At 36.7% G+C, this 22621-nt stretch overlaps 1 protein-coding gene across 2 annotated transcripts in view; it reads left to right on the top strand.

The window, feature by feature from the left end:
• Positions 1 to 1070: 1070 nt before the first annotated feature.
• LOC110110085 (SH3 domain-containing protein 2) overlaps positions 1071 to 22621 on the top strand; it is a 55953-nt gene continuing 34402 nt past the window's right edge. For both annotated transcript variants that reach the window (XM_020841392.2, XM_020841391.2), the window contains exon 1: positions 1071 to 1501. In XM_020841392.2, coding sequence (XP_020697051.1) covers positions 1442 to 1501 — 60 coding nt within the window. In that variant the 5' untranslated portion in view covers positions 1071 to 1441. The remainder of the gene's footprint in view (positions 1502 to 22621) is intronic.

Below are 22621 nucleotides of genomic sequence, written 5' to 3'. Positions count from 1 at the left end.
TATGATTTATCTCAAGCACCCTGGCACAAATACATTTGGCATTAAAAAGCTGCCCTTAGGTATTCTGCTTTCGCTTGGTTGGCAGCTTGTGGTGGGTTAAAAACTGCAGATGTGTTAAGCAACAGAAACAATCACATTCATCCCACTTGTTCTCTTTTCCTTTTGAAGATTGAAAGCACTACACACCTTTTTTGTTTCAGTGTGATTTCTCTTTTAAGATTTTGTCTAGCCTTCTGCTACACTTGGATGGTTTCCTCTTCAGGCCTTCAATGTTGTAGCTCTTTGAATTTTTTGATGATGTGCAGCATTTTAACGCACTACAAAAGAATTTCTATTTTTTAGCTATTTGCTGCTAGGATTATTTTCTCTAGAGGGAAAGGAATGATAGACGCTACGCTGGAATACAAAAGTTACCTTTTCGATTTGTTGCAAAATCAGTATGGCAGTCCGAGCAAAGGTCTCTCAATGGAAAAATTATGATTTGTTATTATCTTCTTTTCCCATGCGCCTCAACAACAATTTACATTAGTAACAGTTGGCTAGAATTTTGTTGTTTCTGGCCTATGATAAGTGGAACCGACCAGTTGCTTCCCTTCCCCCCTATATGGACTCGACGCAACATTCTTACTGTTCTGCAATTGACCTATCATCTATATGCACCCTGCGGAACTTTGTTCCTTTTTGATATGATGGCAACCAGGGGTAACTCCAAGTTCAGTCGCTATTATTCATCAGGTTTTTCTATACTCGATTTGGTTGGTTCCGACATTACCTGAGCCCATAGGTTCCCACTGTCTGCTTTTTTGTGGGTTTGTTTTTTGTTGTTCATTTTTAGTTCTTTTTAACTCAGCTCTCATAGTAAATTGAGCTTAGAGTTTCGATTTTTTTTTGCCTATTTTTTTGTAATATTTTTTTTAATATACTGGCTATGAATATAGAGGCTTCCATCAAAAAAAAAAAAAAAAAAAAAAAAAAAATTCTGTCGATTTGACGTCATATCGATTTTTTAGAACTTTTATATTTGTTTAAAAACTTTCTCTTCGCAGGAAAGATCCTTTTAATATTATATTTATTGTTTTGGCTCCACTGCCATCTACTTTCCGAAATAACATCTGCAGGTGCGTAATTGCGTCCCAGTGCCGCATGTGCGCCGGACGGTCGCTTCCCCGCTCTTCCACGCTGTACTATCTCTTGACGATTTCTATTTCCAAACCCCACTCTTTCAAGGCTTCAGCTTTTTCACAGCAACACCAGAAACATCGCAGCTAGAACATATCCAGCTCTTAGGGTTTAATTAGCAAGTTGAACTGAGTGGCCCGAATAGCTTCGGATTTGACTAGGTTCGGATTGTTGTAACTGCTCCTTTTTGCATTGAGCTTTCCAGAGAGAGAGAGAGAGAGAGAGAGAGAGAGAGAGAGAGAGAGAGAGAGAGAGAGAGCTTATGGAGGCTATACGGAAGCAGGCAAGCAAGCTACGGGAGCAAGTGGCGAAACAGCAGCAGGTAATATGATTTGATCAGTGATTCAGTCCAGATTTAACTATTCCTAACGTTAAGCATTTTTTTAAGTATTTTTTTTTCGATAATTTTGATCGAATGGATATTATGCTTAACTGAAGTGTGATAGATCAATGGATATTATGCTTAACTGAAGTATGATAGATCACATCTTTAAATGTTACTATTTATCCTATTAATTCCTTAAACATGGATAAAGCTCTAAGGATTGGGCAGATCAGTGAGTATTTGTCTCTACTAATGTTGCCAATTACCCGTCTGACGTTCAAATAAAAGAGTTGATTTGATTGCGATGTTAGAAATTCCTAATTTTCAACTTTTTAATTCCCTTTTTTTTATAGGACAAGTGCACGCTCTAGTTTGGAGCTGATGCCTTAATTTTTTTGCGGAGTGAAAGGGATACGAGAAGATTCGAAATCTAGACTCAAGAAAAAACAATGATAATTTCAGTTTTCAACTTTTATATTCGTTTTAGAAATAATGACTTAAGTTACCATAAGCGCTGCTTAACTCTCTCAACTTTTGGTAGGAAACTTGCTCAATTTTGGCTGGTTAGGATATTTTGTTGTTGATTGCTTGCCTATTACTTATTTCCTTGAAGCATTTAACTAGAGTAGCTACCATTTTTTTGGGTATTTGGCAACATCAAGCCTTTATCCCACCATATGGTGTCGGCTGCATGAATATTTTTTCTCCATTGTGCCATGTTAAGAGTCAAATTCTCATTTAAATATAATAAAAATGTCATTTTTAGATCTTTCTCTACCTTTCTTAACTTAAGCCAAATCTATTACTTCTACTTTCCTAACCGGGTCATTGGAAGGCAGATGTTTTATGTGACCAAACCATATAAGGTTACTCTCTCTAATCTTATCTGCTACTGGAGCAACTCCAATCTTTTCATGTATATACTCGTTTCATATTATATTTCTAATAGTAAAACCACTTATCCACCTAAGCATCCTCATCTCTGTAATACTTAACTTAATTTTATGCTTATCTTTTAATGGCCAACATTTTGCGCCATAAAGTATTGCAAGTCTCACCACTATCTTATAAAAATTTTCCTTAAAATTTGAGAGGTACTTTTCTATCACACAACAGTCCTGAGGCATTCCTCCATTTTAACTATCCAATTTGAATTCTACTAATAATATCCCCATTTATTTCATCATCATTATAAAAAATTGATCTAAGATATCTAAAACATGTACTCTTATTAATGACATGATCTCCCAAAGTCACAATCCCTTCACTAGATTTATTATTACTAAAAATATAGTTCATGTATTCGGTTTTAGATCTACTCAAACGAAATCCTTTAGACTCTATGGTTGACCTCTATAATTCAAGTTTAGCTTCAACTCTCTCTCTAGTCTTATCAATAGGAAAAATATCATCAGTAAAGCGTACACTAGGGTACATCCTCTTGCAAATGTATAATAAGAACGTCCATGACTAAAGCAAAATGATATGGGCTTAAAGTTGATCCTTTATGTAATTCAACTAAAATAGGAAAATTCTTTGTCAAATCCCCTTGTGTTTGAACATAAGTAACAACTTTTGCATAGATATTCTTTATGATTTTAATATAAGCAGTTTTAACTCATTTCTTTTCTAGAACTCTCCATAACATTTCTCTTGGAACTTTATTATATACTTTCTCTAAATCTATAAATATCATATGTAGATCATTTTTATTCTATCTATATACGAGCACCTGCAAACAAATAGATAAAAGTCAACCCATCATAAATAAAGTTAACGTTGAAAAGAGTAAATCTAGTTAATACAGGTAGAACAAAGTACTGAAAAACTAATAAAAAACAAACAAAATTGCTAAATTAGAGTGGCAAACTACTGTTGTAGAAAAAATTACAAGCATAAAACAATAAGACATTGATGATGGTGTCAAAACTCTAAATTGTGTAGAACCCTAAACCCCTAACCTGACAACTTTCAATGAAAGTCGTAAGATGACTTTAGGGGAAATTTTTAGGCAAAAATGACTTAACCCCTAATCCTTGATTAACACTCCAACAACTTTTAATGAAAGTTTTAAGTTCGACTTTAGGGGATATCTTTAGGCCAAAATGACCTGACCCTTAATCCCTGATTAACACTCTAACAACTTTCAATGAAAGCAGTAAGTCCGACTTCTGATATAAATGTTTAGGTGATAACATAAGCTTCGACCCCTCATACGGGCATCCTAGTTTATGGCTATGTTGTAAGACCTATTATATATGCCACTTAGCTTACAGGTCTTGGTCGTAAGACCAATCATCAAACAACTTCTGAATCTATAAGCCTAAATGTCCAAATCTCCCATGGGCATCTTAGTCAATAGGACTAAGTTGTAAGATTCACTATTTGAGCTACCTCTAATAGAGCTCGTAAGAACTATTATTAGGACTACTTTTAAAGAAAATCCGTAAGCCCCCTACCCAAATCCAATCACACGGGCAACTCTTAAGCAGAGCCATAAGCTCCAACACAAACCAAACAAAATTAAAATTCATATTTCCCTATTTCAATTTACTCGGGATCCTTGAGAAGAAGCAACCCATGAATGCCAAATCAGATTCCTTGGACACTACAATCAATGGTTGTTAGTGTTGGTAGACTGAAACCCATGATATATCCGGGACAACGAAACCATGAGATCTTGACCGGGTATACCTTTATCCCCTATAACTAAGATTAAAATATTGTTGCACATTTTCACACTCCTTGCACAGACTAAATATATTTCATCCTTAATCGAGAGTGTACTTCTAATGTGTTAGGAGGGATAATTAATTATGAGGGCTTGCGCTCATAGGATATAAAAACCAGATCTAAATAAACCTTGTCATTACTCTCAAAGGAAATTTGATTAATTTAAAATCCAATCAACCTCAAGAAAATTGGAACCTTCAGCTTGCGAGAGCAAGATTCACGCTTAATTATTCTTAAGCGAATAGATTTCTGACGACTCCGCTGGGGATTACTTTTATCTCCATCTCTGGATGAAATGTATATATATATTTTTGTCCAAAAAAATATTAGGTTGTCTCTAATCCATGTAAGTTCTATTGTAGGTTACTGAAATGTCGTCTGTCAAAAGCATGATGACTATTTAACTTTGGGAAGGAGCAAGAGTCCAGTTCTCCCAAATTGTCATCTATAATGGCCGTGCTGGTACCACGTTACAATTAGGAACTATTTCTGAAGTGTTCGAGTTCATTCCTAGTGAAGTTGTATCAACTAGGAAGATAACAACTAAGAATGCCATTGCCTATCGATCTTCTGTGTTTTCAAGACAGTCGGTTGAACCTCTTGCAATTCCCTTGGCCAAGAAAAAGGCTTTTAAGCCTAGACCAAAGCCAATTAATGTTGACTCTGCTAGCTAGAACGTGGACAAATCTATTGTTCATTATGAGAAGCCCAATACTGGGTGGGACATTGGCCAAGGGAAATTCTCTTGACCCTAAACTGAAGTCAATTGTTATTGATCTGACCAATTAGAAGAGGAATGAAGGAGAGATTCCTGAGAAGATTAGTTTTGTTCCTAAGAGACACAATGCTGAAGCTTCCACCTCCAGTGTTAAATTGTCAAGGAAGGTCAGGATAAAATCTAATGCTCAACTTAGAGCGATTGGGTGGACAAATATTTCCACCCCAAGTCAGGAGCCCTGCCTCAATGATACAATCAATAATTATCATTTTATATTTTGTATTTTATTTCTTATGCTTTGAATGTTATGTAATTTTGGACTATGTTTTTTTATATATGCCATATGATGGAAATCAAACCATGATCATGCTTAGATTTTGTTCACTTTGGTAATTTCTCTCCTTTGGTTCTCCACTCATGATGAATTTGTTTACTTGCTTCCTTATTGTCTAAGTGGGCATTTAATATTGGACTGTTATTTTCTTATTGGGTTTGGCTCATATTATTGGCTCCTATTGTTTGCTTGGGGTGGCACATTTATGTGGGCGGTTGGGTTTATTTTCTCCTATAAGTGGGGCTTTTTGCTGATGGAAAAGTGGTTATTGTTAGCTGAAATCTATTCTAAATATGAGGGTTATCTTCCTAGCTTGAGAGCTATTTTCTTCCTTCTCCTATTTCTTTTTCTAGTTTTTTATCTATTTCATCTCTCCACGGTTTCCTTTCCACTTGTATCCTTCTCCAAATATTGAGAGTGTGGTGTGCTGCTGAGCCGGTTTGTTGGTATTTGCCGGAGGATTGCCGACCGGTGTTGGATCAAGATTTATGTGGCGAACCTTTGGTTTGATTTTTATTTTGAGCACTATTCTTTAATTTTTAGATTTTCATATGAGGTGACTTTCTAGGTTGTTCTGAGAGAAGTTTGTGTTTTAGTTTGTTTCTTGCAAAGTTTCATAGTAATTTTGTTTTCTATTAAGTTTTTTTCTGTTGTTATTGGTTTATGTTTATTGAAGGGAAGTGTCCTGTTGTAATCATAATGTTCTCCTACTTGGTTTTAAAAACTTATATTTCATCAATTTGGTATCAGAGCCTAGGTTGTAGTGAGAGTCTTTCTTTCCCTTAAAAAAAAGAATAATCAAAACATTCAAGAAGTGGAATGACAACAAATGATTATGCCACAAATGGCTAACCAACAACAAATGGAAACAATGGATAATAATATGGATGCCCTAAATCTAAGCAACTCTCATGCACAAAACAATGAAAGGACTCTACTAATGGCTTGTCATACCCTTTGGCCTATCAAATGCTCCTAGCACATTTATGCGAACCATGAATCATATCCTCCGTCATTTTATTAGAAAATTTGTTGTGGTTTACTTTGATGACATCCTGATTTATAGCACTTGTCCCACCATCTTAGACATGTGAGACACGCCCTTCAAACTTTAGGAGAACAATGCTTATACATCAACTTGAAAAAGTGCTCTTTTATGACTCCTAGTTTTACTTTCCTTGGATATATTATCTCTGATGATGATATTAAAGTGAACCCCATTAAAAATGAATCAATCCAGAGCTGGCCAACTCTGAACACTATTAGTGAAGTAAGAGGATTTCATGGATTAGCCTCTTTTTATTGAAGATTTATGAAAAATTTTAGTATTTTGATTTCATTCATCTCTGACTGTCTTAATAAGGAACTTTTAGGTGGACCCCTGAAGCTGAATAAGTATTTCATTTGATTAAGACAAAAATGAGCCAAACACTTGCTCTTAGGTTACCTGATTTTAACAAGATGTTCGGAGTAGGCTATGAAACATCCCATGTAGGCATAGGAGCTGTCCTTAGTCAAGAGGGTCAACCTATTGCCTTTTTTAGCGAAAACTCAATGATACCCGATCCCGATATTTGACTTACGATGTTGAGTTCTATGCGATTGTTCATACAATAAAATTTTTGATACATTATCTTATTCAAAGAGTATTTGTGCTAAAGCTCCAAAAGATTACACATGAGGAGAAAAAAGCTTTTGAAAGAAAACTCTTTATATTTGTTAACTCATGCAACATAGAACTTAAAACTTTGAGGAAGTTCCAAGCATCAAGTTTGAAGAAGGATGTGCATGAGAAAGAAAGTTTCCCATTCTTCCATGAATGTTTTGGACTCACGGAAAGAGTTGATTGAATCCTAAAGTTTTAAAGAGTTTTCTAAATCAATTTTAATATGATCTAGGAGACTTGGAAGCTTCTAGGAATATCCTAAAGATCAATTTGATATGATCTAGAAGAAACATAGGAGTTGCATGAAAATATTCATCATTTTTATTGTCTGAGATGTTTTGATGTTTAAATTGTTCATCATTAATCAACCAACTTTTAAATTGCATCAAATATGATTATCAACTTTAGTATGTAGTGGGGTACAATCTATGAGCTTTTGAAAATCATAAAGTATTCCACCCTTCTTTCACAAGTATTTAGAGATTCGATAAACATGTTAGTGAGTTTGCAAATCTTTAGACATGCAACAATCTAAAATGTTCACTTCTATTTTTACTTGCAAAATATTGTCTATGAGCTTAATCAATTTTGTTTTCCATGTGGGATTCCAACATAGACCTTGGGGGATTAATGAGAAATCTCACAACATAAGATTCTTTCCGAAATGATTAAATTTACCTCCAAACATTTGCAAAATTCTACAAAAGTTTACAAGCTTCAACACATATGTGTACTTTGTATATGTAAATCACTTTTATAATCTAAGCTTTGAAAGAAAGATGCATACAATCAAACTAGTTGAAGCTTGGGAACTTTTTTATATGTTGGTGCATTAGAAGCATGAACAAACATCTCCAATTATAGGGATTCTATGAATTTGAGGTGCTTATTTGTTATGATCTCCATAGGCTTCACAAGACACCAAATATGAATTTCAATAGCTCTACCAATCCTAGGATTTGCAACATAAATCTTTGGGGATTCATGTTAAATATTACAACAAGTATGCTATATATTTGAAATCAACCTTAGTACATTTTGAGCATTCATCAAAATCATGGAAAATCTACAAATTTAACAAGTGTGAAACCCCAAATTTCTTGTAAATTTTGTCATGACGTTTGATTTAAGGAGAAAAACATGCCTAGCAATGTAAGGAAACCTACACCTCAATATTTGTCTTGAGATGGGAAAACATCACCTAGTTTATGGTTCATTTGTAGGTGACGGTTGGAAAGCAATATGAATGCTAATGCATGCAATTGAGAGATGTGGGAATCAATCAAACATACCTACACGCAACGACAACTTCTTTTGGCTCTCACATGAGGGCCATTAGATGAAAACCACAGTATTTCCCCAATTAAATGGGATTTTCTTAGGTTTAGAAAGTAAAATACAAGGTTTCTGGGGACCTAAGGCTTTGGACCGTCAGCTATACAACCATTGGCTTTAAGAACCTAGGTTTCGCTAAGTTTTAAGGGTTTTACCTCGCAGGGTTGTCACGGCGCAAACCACAATGCACTCGCTTGTCAAAAGGCAAGAAAGACTAAGAGGGTTGTTGTCCAAGCTGCTTTGGAAGGAAGAAGACCACTGTCATAGCTACTCCAGATGTCGTCACCACCGTCCAAGATCCTCTGGAAGTCGCCTTTGCTGTTTGAAAGCTTCCAAAAACCTCCTCCATCGAAGTTTAAGGAGGAAGGAGAAGAAGCCTTCCGCCTTCTCTAATTGCAGCAAAGAAGAGCTATAGTGGTTCTAAAAGAGCCCGACAGCCTGAGGATGTTCGACGGTCTGAGAGGGCTCGGACGTCTGGAAGGGTTTTGCGGCCGAAGATGCTCAAACACCTGGGAGAGTCACGACTTGGACGGGGTCTTCGGTCCGCCTGGGAGAGACATGAAAGGGAGCCGGCCCGGTTCCACCTGGTAGAACCACACGAAGCCAAGAAGAGTCGTTCAACTCTTCTTTCTCTTCTCTCTGCTTGCTGCTTGGGGACAAAAAGAATAGGGCACGAAGACCTTTATTTCCCGCTCACTCCTTTTCTTTCTTATGCTATGGCTTGGACGAACACACATAGAAAGGGATGAATGGAATGGAAATATAATCCGCTCTTCCTCACGTTTTCTCCGCTTTCTCCATGAGCCAAAACAAGGCCATGCCTGCTCGAGTGATTATGCCGAAAGATAGAGATTTTTTGTGGCAGAATAAGGTATTTCTACGTTCTCTACTATAGTCGTTCTCCGAAATGAGAAGATTTGACTGGAAAATGGTGGCAAAGTTTGAAACTTTGGATAAATCTGAGCCGTTAGATGAAGAAACTTATTTGGAAAGTTTAATTTGGTTGAGATTGGACCAATTGAGTTGAAACTAGGTTCAAATTGGACTCGGCCCAAACCCATTTTGGTTCAATTGCGTCCGATAGTCAGTTTTGTAAAATTTAACTTGAATTGGCGTTGAATTTAGTTCGACGAGGCTTGATTGGGTTTGATTTGAACTGTATTTGAGTCGATTCGATCGATTTAGGTCAATTTCAATTAATTTGATTTTAATTTGATAAAATTGGATTTAATTTGATTAAATTAGGTTCCAATTTAAGTTAAATTTTGCTGGACGACGCTCTATTAAGTTAATTGAGCACGACCAGGCCCATTCAGGCTCGAATTGACTTGATCGGGGTCGGGTCGACGCAAAATAACGTCAACTTCAACGTGCATTTTGTTCCTGTTAGGCATAAGTGTGTCGTGCATTTTGTTCCCCTTAACAAAAATCTCTCAATTCGTTCTCAACATCATGGGTTTATTGTTCAGAAGGTACTTATCAAGGGAAAGGATTTGCCAGAGCATGAAGTCACATGGGAACCTTTCGAGCTGATTAGGAGATAGTTCCCATCCTTCAACCTTAGAACAAGGTGCATTTTTTGGGAGGGAGTATTGATATGCTGAGGGGCCCATAGCCAAGAATGGGGAGATGTTTAGGAAGGTTCCTACCCAAGAGGGAGTTTTTTAAGAAAGTTACTAATTAAGAAAATTATTTAGGAGGGTTCCTAATCAAGGGGGAGCTATTTAAGAAAGTTTCCTAATTGTGTTTATGCTATTTAAGAAGTGTTTAATTGTATATAAAAGTTTCCTAAGATATGTTTAATTGTTTAGGTAAGTTTCCTACATCATGTTTAATTGTTTAGGAAACTTTTTTAATTCATGTTTAATTATTTAGGTAGATTTCCTAAATTATGTTTATGCTGATTAGAAATGTTCTATTTATTTAGAGAGGTTTCTTAAATTATGTATATACTTATAAAGAAGGTTCTAATTGTGTTTTAGGGCTATGTAAGGGGGAGTTTATCTATGGTTTAGGGTATGATATTGCCGAGTTTATTTTTCTAGTATTTGTTGTGAGTTCCTAGTGGCGTTTAGGATTTGTGGGAGAGCTGATATACCTCTCGAATAGTAAATCAATTGTACATTGCTTTATTTTTGAAGGAGAAATAAAACAATCAGCCCTATTTTTGCGTTTTCACATTATTCTTCTCTTTTATTTGTTGTTCTTACTTTCAAGATGCATCAAATTGGTATCATGAGGATTAGGTGCTTTTTTGGGGAGACAGTATTGATATGCTAGGGCACCCCCCTAGCTAGGAAGGGGGAACTATTTAGGAAGATACCTATTCAAGAGCTAGTTGTTTAGGAAAGTTCTTAATCAAGAGAAATTATTCTGGAATGTTCCTAATCAATGGGGAAGTTGTTTAGGAAAGTTTTCTAATTGTATTTATGTTATTGAGGAAGTGTTTAATTATTTAGGAAGGTTTCCTAAAATATATTTAATTATTTAAGAAAATTTTCTAAATCAAGTTTAATTATTTAGGAATGTTTCCTAAATCATATTTAATTATTTAGGAAGGTTTCCTAAATTATATATATGTTGATTAGGAATGTTCTATTTATCTAGAAAGGTTTCATAAATTATGTTTTTGCTGATTATGAAGGTTCTAATTATGTTATTGTTTTTTAGGGATATTTTTTATTTTTGTGTTTTAGGTAGGTCTGTTTATGGTGGAGTTTGTCTATGGTTTAGGGTATGATATTGCTGAGTTTATTATCCTAGAGTTTGTTGTGAGTTCCTAGCAGCGTCTAGGGTTTGTGGGAGAGCTGATCTATCTCTCGAATAGTAGATCAATTGTATCTTGCTTTATTATTGAAAGAGAAATAAAAAAATCAGTCATATCTTTGTATTCCCATACTATTCTTCTCTTTTATTTGCTGTTTTTACTTTCAGGATGCATCAACTCGCCACTTATAATGGATTGCCCTTATTGTTATGCAAATCTTTTTTGCAGTGGAGTTTAAAAGATGACGTTTTATTCATCATAAAATATCTTTTGTACATAAGTATTTGAAGTTAATTGACTTCAAGTGTAATCCTTAAATGAAAATTTTAATTTTGTTAAGAGTTAAATTATTGAAACTCATATTATTAAAAATATTTAGGAGGTATGAGATTTTATTTACTTTACCTCAGTTTACTTATAATGACACTCAAGCTTAAATGTAGCCTATATGTCTGCTTAGGGCCCTGGTTTTAAGGAACGGACTCATAACTTTTAAACTTAATCCTAGGCTGAGATTAAATTTGTGGTCTCCAAACATTTAGCTCCGGCCTCCGCCCGATGTTGCTTTTCCTTCTTTAGGGGAGTTTTAACGGAATTAAGTTCCGGGTTAAATTTTGGAAGGCAGATGAGTTTGTAGATAAGACACTATCCAGAGATTTCGCCCTCATTTTGTAAAGACTTTATGATCTGAGTTCTTGTTTCTTATAGGCGCAAGCCCCTATAGTTAATTACCCCTCCCAATCATGAGAGGAAACTTTCGATTAAGGTTAGTCGTTAATCATATACATAGAGATACGTGCATCTGGCATATAGTAGCAGCATTGACATAAAAATGTGGAAATTGGAAGGTTGTATGATTTGATATTTAAAAATTGAAAATTGCACCATCTTGCACTTAAAGCGGATGGTGGGGGAATGGATGATGGACCCGATCAAGATCCCATAGTTTCGTCATCCCAGGCTATCATTGTCCCTGTTTTACTTAGTCAGAAGAGGTAGTCGACCCAACCTGACAGAAGGATCATTGTCGGCAACCATGGGTTGCTTCATCCAAGAGTATCTTGTAAACCTGGGATGGATATTTGTCTAAGGGGATAAATTTGAATCCGCCATAGCTAACAGAGGGCTTTGTGCCATATCGATCATATCCTACTGATTCATATCTCAAGGATTTGATGCTACTAAGAAACGTATTGGCTCTGTCCATAATCGGTATTTCGTGGTGCCATTTGTCGGCAAAATCACTTAGTTTAGGGGGCCCCGGGTCATAACTGTTTATCCTGCGGTGCTATTTGGCGGCAAAATCGCCGGTTAGAGGACACGTACCACGTTCTTACTTGCAGGAGATTGTTTAAGAATGGATCATTGTGATATTTTCGACTAGGCATTAGCTCCATGTGAGCTGAAGTAACTTTAATTTGTCTATCCACCCCGACAAACTGTTGCAGAGGGTGGATGAATTTTACTTTAAGTATTTTGACGGTTGATTTCAAATTTAAATATCTGGATTTTGATGATTTTTGGAAGTTTGGATTTTTGTGTATTTGGAGTGGTATTTTGAATTATTTGGAATTGACCCCTCCAGTTGAGATTAGCATTCAACATGGCCATCATCGAGGTGACTTTTAAGTCACTTATATTTTTGTAGGAATTTGAATTTTGTGGAAGTTTATAGGCATTTGAGATGGTTTTTGAACCCCTCCGGTTGTGATAAACATTCAACACGGCCATCATCGGGGTGACTTTGAAGTCTCTTATATTTATGGATTGAACCTTATCGACTCTCTTAAGTTATCGATAGAGAATTGAGTTTTGTAGGCTTTATGCTTTGTTAGTGAATTTTCATTATTATAGACTTTGAAAGCCTAATATGAATGTATTAAAATAAATATATCTGTCCCCATAACCGTATATTTATTTGATGGTTCGAATCCTGTCAACTCCTATTGATCTGCATAGAAGAATCGGGTTCGAACTTGAATTTACTTTTTGAGCCGCACAGTATCCCCTGACGTCATGTGTATACTTATAACACGCTTGTCGGGGCCCATGCGGGTGCTTGGGGGTATTTTATAATTAAATCCTGTCGACTCCTTTTTACCTACATAGGAGGATCGAGTTCAAATTTGTTGACCCGCGCAGCATCTCTAGACGTTACGTGTGCACCAATAACATGCTCGTCGGGCCCCATGCGAGTGAAAGATTTTATTGATGAATCTTTCTTATAAAGGACCTTGAAGGTCTAATATGAATGTATAAAATAAATATCCTGATCGACCTCGTGACCGCATACTTATTTAATGTTTCGAACCATATCGGGAAGAATTGAGTTCGAACATAGATTCATCATTTAGCCCGCGTAGCATCACTAGACGTCACTTGTATACCCATAACATGCTCGCCGGGGCTCATCCAGGTTTTGTGATTGTATTTACCCCTTTAGTGTACCTATGTGCATACATATTATAGTGTATGTGCGGGGGCATTTATTTCAGACTTTGTTGACGTCTTCTGTCTGCTTGTACGAAGGTTGCAGATTTGGTGGTGTGGCGTAGCAGCTTGTAGATTGAGTTATTTGCTGCTTTGTATAGATAGACTGTCGTGCATTACTTGTTGTTTTTTGCAGGTGGATTGTAGTGCACTAACGAATCTCATACTTTAACCCGTAGGTGCTTGCATTTGTTGTGATCCTTTAGCATCTTGCTTGTGAATATCAGATCAAGCGTGCAATGGGTTTTCTACGATAACTCGTAAGAGCCTACATCTCGTAGGAGGCTACATCCACTATATATCCTCCATCTTTGCTTGTAATGGCTCAATGTATTTGTTTAACGTTGAACAGTGATTGATTATAAGGGTGTTGTGGTTTTCACAACATGTTGATCATAACCCGCTTGTGTATACTATTATGCATAACATGTACTTTCCACTATTGATGGTAAGTCCTTGTATTCATCATGATCTTCCATATCTTTCCTACAAAGAATCTATCATACTAACAATGCATTCACCATTGTTATTGATAGATATGATCATTATAAGAATGAAGGGTTCCCCTACAATAGCTTGTAGGATTGCACATGTATTATAGATCATTGCCATTTCTTTCAAATATTTGCGTCGCATGAGTACCCATATGCATAGGGGTTTCATCATAAATGATATCCCCGCCATCATCCACATGCAAGTTGATTAATGATTTACTATATTTACTAGTATTATCATCAGAACCTCCTTTGGTGGCACGGGTTAACATCTTTGTTGTGCATTCTAAACCATCATCACCTTCATGAGTTACTTACTGTATGCATTATGGAGCATTGGTTGTGCTTGCAAGTTGACTTTAGAGAGAGGTTGTGATCTCCCAACATATTGTTTGTAAGTGAATTGGTATATTCATTATTGCTTGTAAACATTTCTGCTTTGATCCACGAGCAAGTGATTGTATGCAAGAAGAATCTTTTATCATTACATATAGACAATATATATGTTCCTAGATGTAGACTAGTGTTGTTTACAGATTGGCCACAAGGAGACTGATGTATTTGTTGCATGTCAAATTCTTCGGTTTGAAGAGAGTCGGTGTATTCTCTCCCAATCCAGTGATGTTGATTGTATGAAGGAAACATTTGCCTCAGACTTTTTGAATACATCTTCGCTAACCATTGTAGCTTGTAAGGTTGAATGTACTTGCTTGTAGATGAATTATAGTGCTGCACTACGAGCCACTTGTTGCTTCTTATAAGCGAGATTTTTTTTTTAGGGGAAACCCACGGCGGGGCCTACGCGTTAATATACAGGAGAAATTACAAGGTCCTTAAAGGGACCTCGAGCTTGACTAATGCTCAAAAGAGCTACAATCCAAAAATAAAAAAAACCTAAAAGTTCAAGATCCCTACTAAACTAGAATACAATGAAGCCTAGGTACATTCTACGGTGCTCAAGGGTGAACACTCAAAAAATGGGGAGACAGATCAAAACAACAATCAGCATAGGCTACCATATCCAAAAATTACTGCAATACTGAAGGATCCAAAAAACACCTGCAAAAAAGAAGAAAAAACAACACAAAGGAAAAGAGCGAAGATGGGCACATACCAATAAAGAAATAATCCCACTCAAAGGAAATTTGTAAGGTATCCCTGCAAAAGACCAACAAGAATTGAGTAAAATAAATAGCCCTGAAAAGAATAACATTAAAACCCGCCCTCTTCCAACCAGACATATCACAAATGGACAGCAAAAACCCCTTAGAACAGATAAGGTCACCCCACCTCAAACCATCAAAATTGTGGTAGACCCCCAAAAAAGGCCCTAAAACAAAGATCGCAGAATAACCACCAGCATAATAGCAGATCAAAATATTAAGAGTCCAGCAAGGGCCAGAAGAACCCAAGTAATCCACCATGGAAACGGAGGAACAGCAACAATCAAAACCAACCCGCACCAACAACGAATCCAAACAACAAGGCTCCCACCCAACAACAAAATAAGAGCAGGAAACCAAAATGCCAAACCCAACCCAGAAAAGGAAAACAAAAACCAACAGACAACCCAGCAAACAACCCCAAATTAACGAAGAAGGAAAAAAACACAACCAGCAACCAAAACCTACAGACAAAGCTCCAACCAACAGAATGGAGCCAGGAACCCAAATGGACAAACACAACCAGATTCTCTAGACCATAAATCAGAACAAAGGCCATCAACCAAAAAAAACTCAGCAAGCCAAAGCAAAACAGCAGAGTAGCTGGACATAAAACAAAACCCAAAAGCTGGACAAGAGCCAACTAAATACTAACATAAGGCGTAGAAATTTTATCCAGATTAATAAGGCCTCTAAGGGGAAGAGGTGAATTAGCTTCCACAAAGTCATTAAAACCAGAATTACCTGCGCTAACCCGAGCAAGCCACCTAGCACAGGCATTCCCATCTTTAGGCACATAAGAAAAATCAGTATGAACATTAATAGTTAAGAACTTGATAGCACGATTAATGTAAAACACCTCAGGAGCACAAGGACCATCCACATCACAAATTAAACATTGAACATCCAGAAGACAGTTAACCTCAATAGTAATGCTGTAAATACCTAGAGAAAGACAACAATTTAACCCATAGATAATAGAGTTCAAAATGGCCAACCGAAAATTGCCAGAATGAGGCCCCGCAAAACCAATGATGAAATTACCATAGCCATCTCTAATAATACCACCACATCCTAAAGAAGTGTTAACCACCTCAGTACCAATATTAAGTTTAAAAGTGCCCATCCTCGGCTTAACCCAAACAACCACCCGAGGCCTAGAATTAGTAGAAAACTGTTGCAAATTAGAACCAAGGGTGGAAGCAACATGATAATACTGATAAAAGCCTTTCCTAGAGATTAAATTAATAGAAACTAGGCGAAATAACTTGTCTTTCACATTATGAATAACTCTGGACGCCTCCATTTTAATACCATTGAACACATCATTGTTCCTTTCCAACCAAAGATACCAAAAGATCAAAGAAAAGGTAACATTCCTAACATGACCTTTATAATTCACCTCCCAAATTTGAATCAGCTCATTAATAGACAAAGTCCCCTTAAACTTGTTAAGCTTAAAAAGATCATCAAAGAAACACCAGGTTTTAATCGCAATAGGCCCAGACACAAAGACATGGTGCATATTCTCGATATGGAAACATCAATGACACTTAGAAGTAATGAAAAAACCACGTTTAGACATAATATCATCCGTAAGAATAAAATTATTTAAAATTCTCCAAACAAAGGTAGAGACCGTAGCTGGGATATTTTTATGCCAGATCCTAGAGTAAATTAAACTCACCTCCTTTTTAATTCTAAAATTATGCCAAGCATCTTTCAGTCTAAATAAGCCATCATTTGCTAACTTAAATAAGATAACATTATTAGAATCAGTGTTAATCGGAATAGAGAGAATCACTTGAATAATAGCATTAGGAACCACATCGGTAAGCTTATTAACATCCCAACCATTGTTAGAAATAAAGTGGCTCACCTTAACATTCTCAATGGAGGACGAATTAATAAGAGAGTCAATAGAATCCAGATTCAGCCAATTATCCTGCTAGAAAAAAACATTACCACAACCAAGGCCCCATGAAATGAGAGGCTCCACCTCCAATTTAATCTAACACATTCTATGCAAACTTTGGAATCACCATTATTAACATAGCAAGTAGAAGGATGCTTCATACCACAGTATTTAGAATTCATAAACTTAGCCCATAAAGAAAGATTAGCACGGAAATTGAACCAGAGTTTATAAGAAAAAGCATGAGTCAGATCGTGCATAGATTTACAGCCAAGGCCTCCCTCATTCAAAATACCATAGCATTTATCCTAGGAGGCCCACGTAATTTTAGTGTTAGTAGCAGCACTTTTCCAAAAAAACTTGTTAAGGATAATATCAATACGATTACACACCCATTTAGTGGGAAGCATAGTTTGAAAATAATAAACAGGAAGAGAACATAGAACACTTTTAATAAGAGTAAGCCTACCCCCATAACTCAAAAAATTAGATTCCCAAGACATAAGTTTATGCTGAACAGAAGCAATTAAATCATTGAATAAAAAAGACTTTTTCATACCCTTAAATAAAGGAATACCAAGGTACTTAATAGCTAACTGCCCATGCACAAAACCAGTAAGATTCTTGATGATAGGAATACGGTTCCTCTTCATACTATTAGGGATAATAAAACAACTTTTGTGATTATTTAAGGATAAACCACTACTATTGTAGAAATCTTGAAAAAATTTCATAAGTCTAACACTATTAGGCCGAGAGGCATTCATGAAAATGATAAAATCATTAGCAAAACACAGGTGAGAAATAGGGAAGCCCCCCTTAGTTTTGAAAAACATGTTAGGATGACAATCAAACATGCTAGCGATACTCCTAGAAAGGTAGTCAATAACAATAATAAAGAGCGCCGGGGACATATGGTCACCTTGTCTTAACCCATGAGAAGACTTAAAAAGACCCGAACTTTTGCCATTAATAATCATAGAAAAGTAGGACCCCTCAATACAGTTCTTAATAAGATTAATAAAATCTAAATTGAAACCAAAAGACTGCAGGATGTTATAAATGAACTGCCAATTAATATTATCATAAGCTTTGGAAATGTACAGCTTGAGGATAGAATTACCACTCCTCACCTTATTATCCAAATCATGGCAAAATTCTTGAGCTAGCAAAATATTATCATAAATAGAACGACCTTTAACAAAGCCCATTTGAAACTGATAAATGATGTTGGGAAGAACAGTAGATAACCTAGACATGAAAATTTTAGAAAGCAGTTTATTGAAAAAAGTGCTGTTGACCTCTAGGTATTCACCAACAGAACAAAAAAAAAATCAATCAAAATACCTGTAAGCCATCGGGTCCACGAATCCTGCCGAGGATACGCTGAGTCGGCGCCGCTTGCGTCTCATCTCCGCGATTCCTGCATGAATCCCGCTCTCGATCGTCGCTCTTCAACGCCTTTAAAAGCCAATCGAGTGGACACCTCCGGCTGCTCTTTTCTCGTTCGCGAATCCCACGATCGAACGCCCCTGCTTCCACGACCGACCCCAACTCCCATCCCATCGCCCCCTTACCTGCTTCTCCTCCCGACATCCACGACTCCCCGTCCTCCTCCGACCTTCAGCCCAAACCGAGAGAGAGAGACCCGAGCCCTTCTTCAGCTCCTTCGTGCCCTTCGACTTTGCTCCTTCCACGATCTCCATCTCCTATTGGGATCGGAAGTTACAACATTTTGAGCGGAAGCAAACAACGGGAGCTCCCTTACCGTGAAGGTAATTCCCTCCCTTTCACGCTCTTTCGGCCAAATCCCGTTACTATGCCGAACAGAAAAGGGAGAAGAAAATGATTTGTTTTTTTATTATTATTATAATTATTATATAATTATTTTTAATTATAAATTAATAATTATTAATTAATGATAATGATAATTGTTTATAATTAGTTATTTAATTATGATTAATTATCTTGATTATAGTTAATTAAAATTAATATGTAATTAGTTTTAATTAATTAAAATAAATTATTTTAATTATAATTAATTAAATAATGATGATTAGTTATGATTAATTATTTAATCACAACTAATTATCTTTTAATTAATTATTATTAATTAATTTTAATTAATCAAAATTAATTATTTTAATTATAATTAACTACTAATTATCGATATAGTATAATATATTACTAAATAATAATTATTTTCATATTCTTTTAATTAATTTAATTATTATAAATTAAGGTTAATAAAATAAAATTAATCCCCTCCACTCTCTTTACCTCGGTTCGTCGTGTCGGACACGGCAAAAACCACTAAGACGCCTTTGTTGGCCGTGGTAGGAGGGAACTCGTGCGGACACCTACGCATTTGAGTAGGGCGAGTGGACCTCGATCCATGTGTCATCCACGGACTAATCCCACGTCGGTAGGTATGAATCTTCTAAACTCAAAACCCTACTTCATGTATTCAAGTGGCAAATCGGTACGACTGTCTATGCACGCTTTGTTGGCCATTGGTAGGGATCGGACCCATGGCGGCACGTATGCGTAACGGGGGTCCATTATAAGTACCCCGGGCAAGGGGAATACGCAAACATGATTAGTCTTTTATATAAAATACTTTTTAAAACCCACATGACACGTCATTTGTGGCCAGTGGTGGGAGAACAAATAATAATAGGCAACCGTCGTTGAGGTCTTACAAACACCACCGTCACCGTTTTTGGTGCGTGGCGGTAGTGCTGCCTCTTGTTTTCCCTAAATCGGGGAGACGCCGGGAGGCTGCCGAAAATATTTGTTTGACAATACAGACAAGACTTGAGCAGATGTAGATTTGTGACTTACTTAATCTACTTAATTAACTTGAATCCCATAATAAAAAATGTGCAAATGAGATTGAACTTGAAACTTGTGCATTTGGACTTGAATCAGTAACAACAGGGACTTTAAGCACATACATAGAATAACGAACTTGAATCATGTTTTGCAAGAGCTTGGTTCGAACCAAGTAAAGAGACAATCCTGACTTGCAAGGACTTTTTAATGAATTTGGACTCAAGCTATAAGACAACACAGAGAACTTAAAATTAACTTGTAAGCTTTTGAACATCAAAAGAATCTATGAACTTGATGCAATTTGGGCAAAGACATAGAACTTGATTTGAACTCCATTTATTGGATCGGACTCGGAACTCATGCGAAGTGACATAAACTTGAACAATTTGGCAAGGATATAGAACTTGCACTCGAACACAAAGCGAGACTATAAACACTGGATAAGAACTCATCTTTGAACTCAAATGAAGGGTTATGGATGATTTCAATCTTAAAATAACTAAACCCAAGTTTGGGTAATAATCAAATTGCTGTATATACATTAATAAGTGAGTATATAATCACAATGCAAGGAGAAGACCAATTGAATTTCAGATGAAAAAAATAATCGGTAGAGACTCCCAACAATCTTCACACAATTGTGATGCTTATTTACAAATGTAGGTCAATATGACATAATTGTGAATGCATACATAAGCATATATGAGCATAACTACGAGGAAAGATGTATGGCGCTTATATGAATCTTACAAGTGACGCATAAAGAAATGCAATAGTATTACTATCATTAGCAACAATTTGATCTCAAGAAAATACATAGTAAAAGAGATCTCAAGTGTACACAAATGAGGAATGTTTGAACTGAAGCAACTCGGGCATTAATCAAATTGATCTGTAAAATAAATGATATGTGCTCTACGAGTGTGATAGGTTCCTTGTGGCATCTCTACAACTAACAACCATCCAATGGAAGAACAGATACCGAGGTGTTTGGCAATTAAGGTTGCGATATAGTCACTACAATTGAGGTCGGCTCACTTGTACACAATACAAACTATTCCTTGGGAGCTATGATGATCGAAAAATTATTTTGGATAATACTAGCGATTATGTAGAAGTCTCTCATAGTATGCAAAATGTCATATACAAGCAAAATATAATCTTCGACAAAACACAAGACATCAACAACAAGCAAAAGGCAAGAGATAGTTAGTGCACTATGACCCGCTACAAAAATCACAAATAGTGCACGACGTTCATCCTGTACGAAGCAGCGAATAATTCTATCCAGAAGCTGCTACGCCAGCCACCAATCTGCAACATTCGTACAAGCAGACAGAAGGTGTCTACAATTTATTTCAAAGTACCCCTGCACGTGCACTATAAATTGTATACACATAGGTACACTAAAGGGGTAAAAATAATTAATAAACCCGCATGGGCCCCGCGAGCGTGTTATTGGTACACACGTGACGTTTAGGGATGATGCGCGGGTTGACAAGTGATTCAAGGTCGATCCTTCTATACGGGTCAATAGAAGTCGACAGGGTTCGAACCTTAAGCAATATAAAGTGTTGCGACTGGCGTATTTGCTTTAAAACATTCATATCGGGCCTTTAAGGCCTACACAATAAGAATTCACTATCAAAGGGCACGAAGCCTACGAAACCCGAATCCTCAGTCAATAGCTCGATTGAGTTGACAAGGTTCAAGCTACAAATAGAAATGACCCCCAAACACCCCGATGATGGCCGTGTTGAATGTAAATCTCAACCGGAGGGGTTCACAAATATTTCCAAATATTTCATAGCTCGCCAAAAACTCATAAAAATCCAAATCCAAAAATTCCAAAGATCATCCAAAATCCAAATGTCCATACAAGTATCAAAATTCCACAAATATCCAAAACTCACAAAATCTCAAAATCCCAAAATTCCAAAAATATTTTAAAATGAAATAAATCCATCAAAAAAACTTAAAGCAAAATCCATCCGCCCTCCGCAACAGTTTGTCGAGGCGGACAAATTGAAATTTACTCTAGCTCACAAAGAGCCAAATGCCTAGTCGAAAATATCACTAGGATCCATTCTCAAACAATCTTTTGCCAGTAAGGACGTGGTACGTGTCCTCTAACCGGCAGTTTCGCCGCCAAATGGCACTGCAGGTAAACGGTTATGACCCGGGGCCCTCTGAACCGAGTGGTTTTGCCGCCAAATGGCACCACAGATAGCGGTTATGGCCAGAGCCAATACGCTTCTTAATGGCGTTAAATCCTTGAGATATGAATCAATAGGATATGATCGATAGGGCACAAAGCCCTCTGTTAGCTAAGGTGGATTCAAATTTGTCCCCTTAGACAAACATCCAACCCCGGTCTACAAGGTTCCCTTGGACGAAGCAACCCATGGCTGCCGACAAGGATCCTTCTGTCAGGTTGGGTCGACTACCTCCTCTGACTAAGTAGACCAGGGACCACGGTGGCCCGGGATGACGGAACCATGGGATCTTGATCGGGCCCATCATCCATTCCCCCACCATCCGCTTTAAGTGCAAGATGGTGTAATTTCTATTTTTAATATCAAATCCTCCAAGATTTCAAGTTCCCAAATTCTCAACTATTTCCAAACTTTCCAAACATTTCCAAATACCCAAATTTAAATCCAATTT

Source organism: Dendrobium catenatum, unplaced genomic scaffold, assembly GCF_001605985.2.
Source record: "Dendrobium catenatum unplaced genomic scaffold, ASM160598v2 fragScaff_scaffold_227, whole genome shotgun sequence".
Taxonomy (NCBI): Eukaryota; Viridiplantae; Streptophyta; class Magnoliopsida; order Asparagales; family Orchidaceae; genus Dendrobium; species Dendrobium catenatum.
Note: the sequence above shows the minus strand (reverse complement) of the source record. Positions and strands in the feature narration are given on the sequence as shown.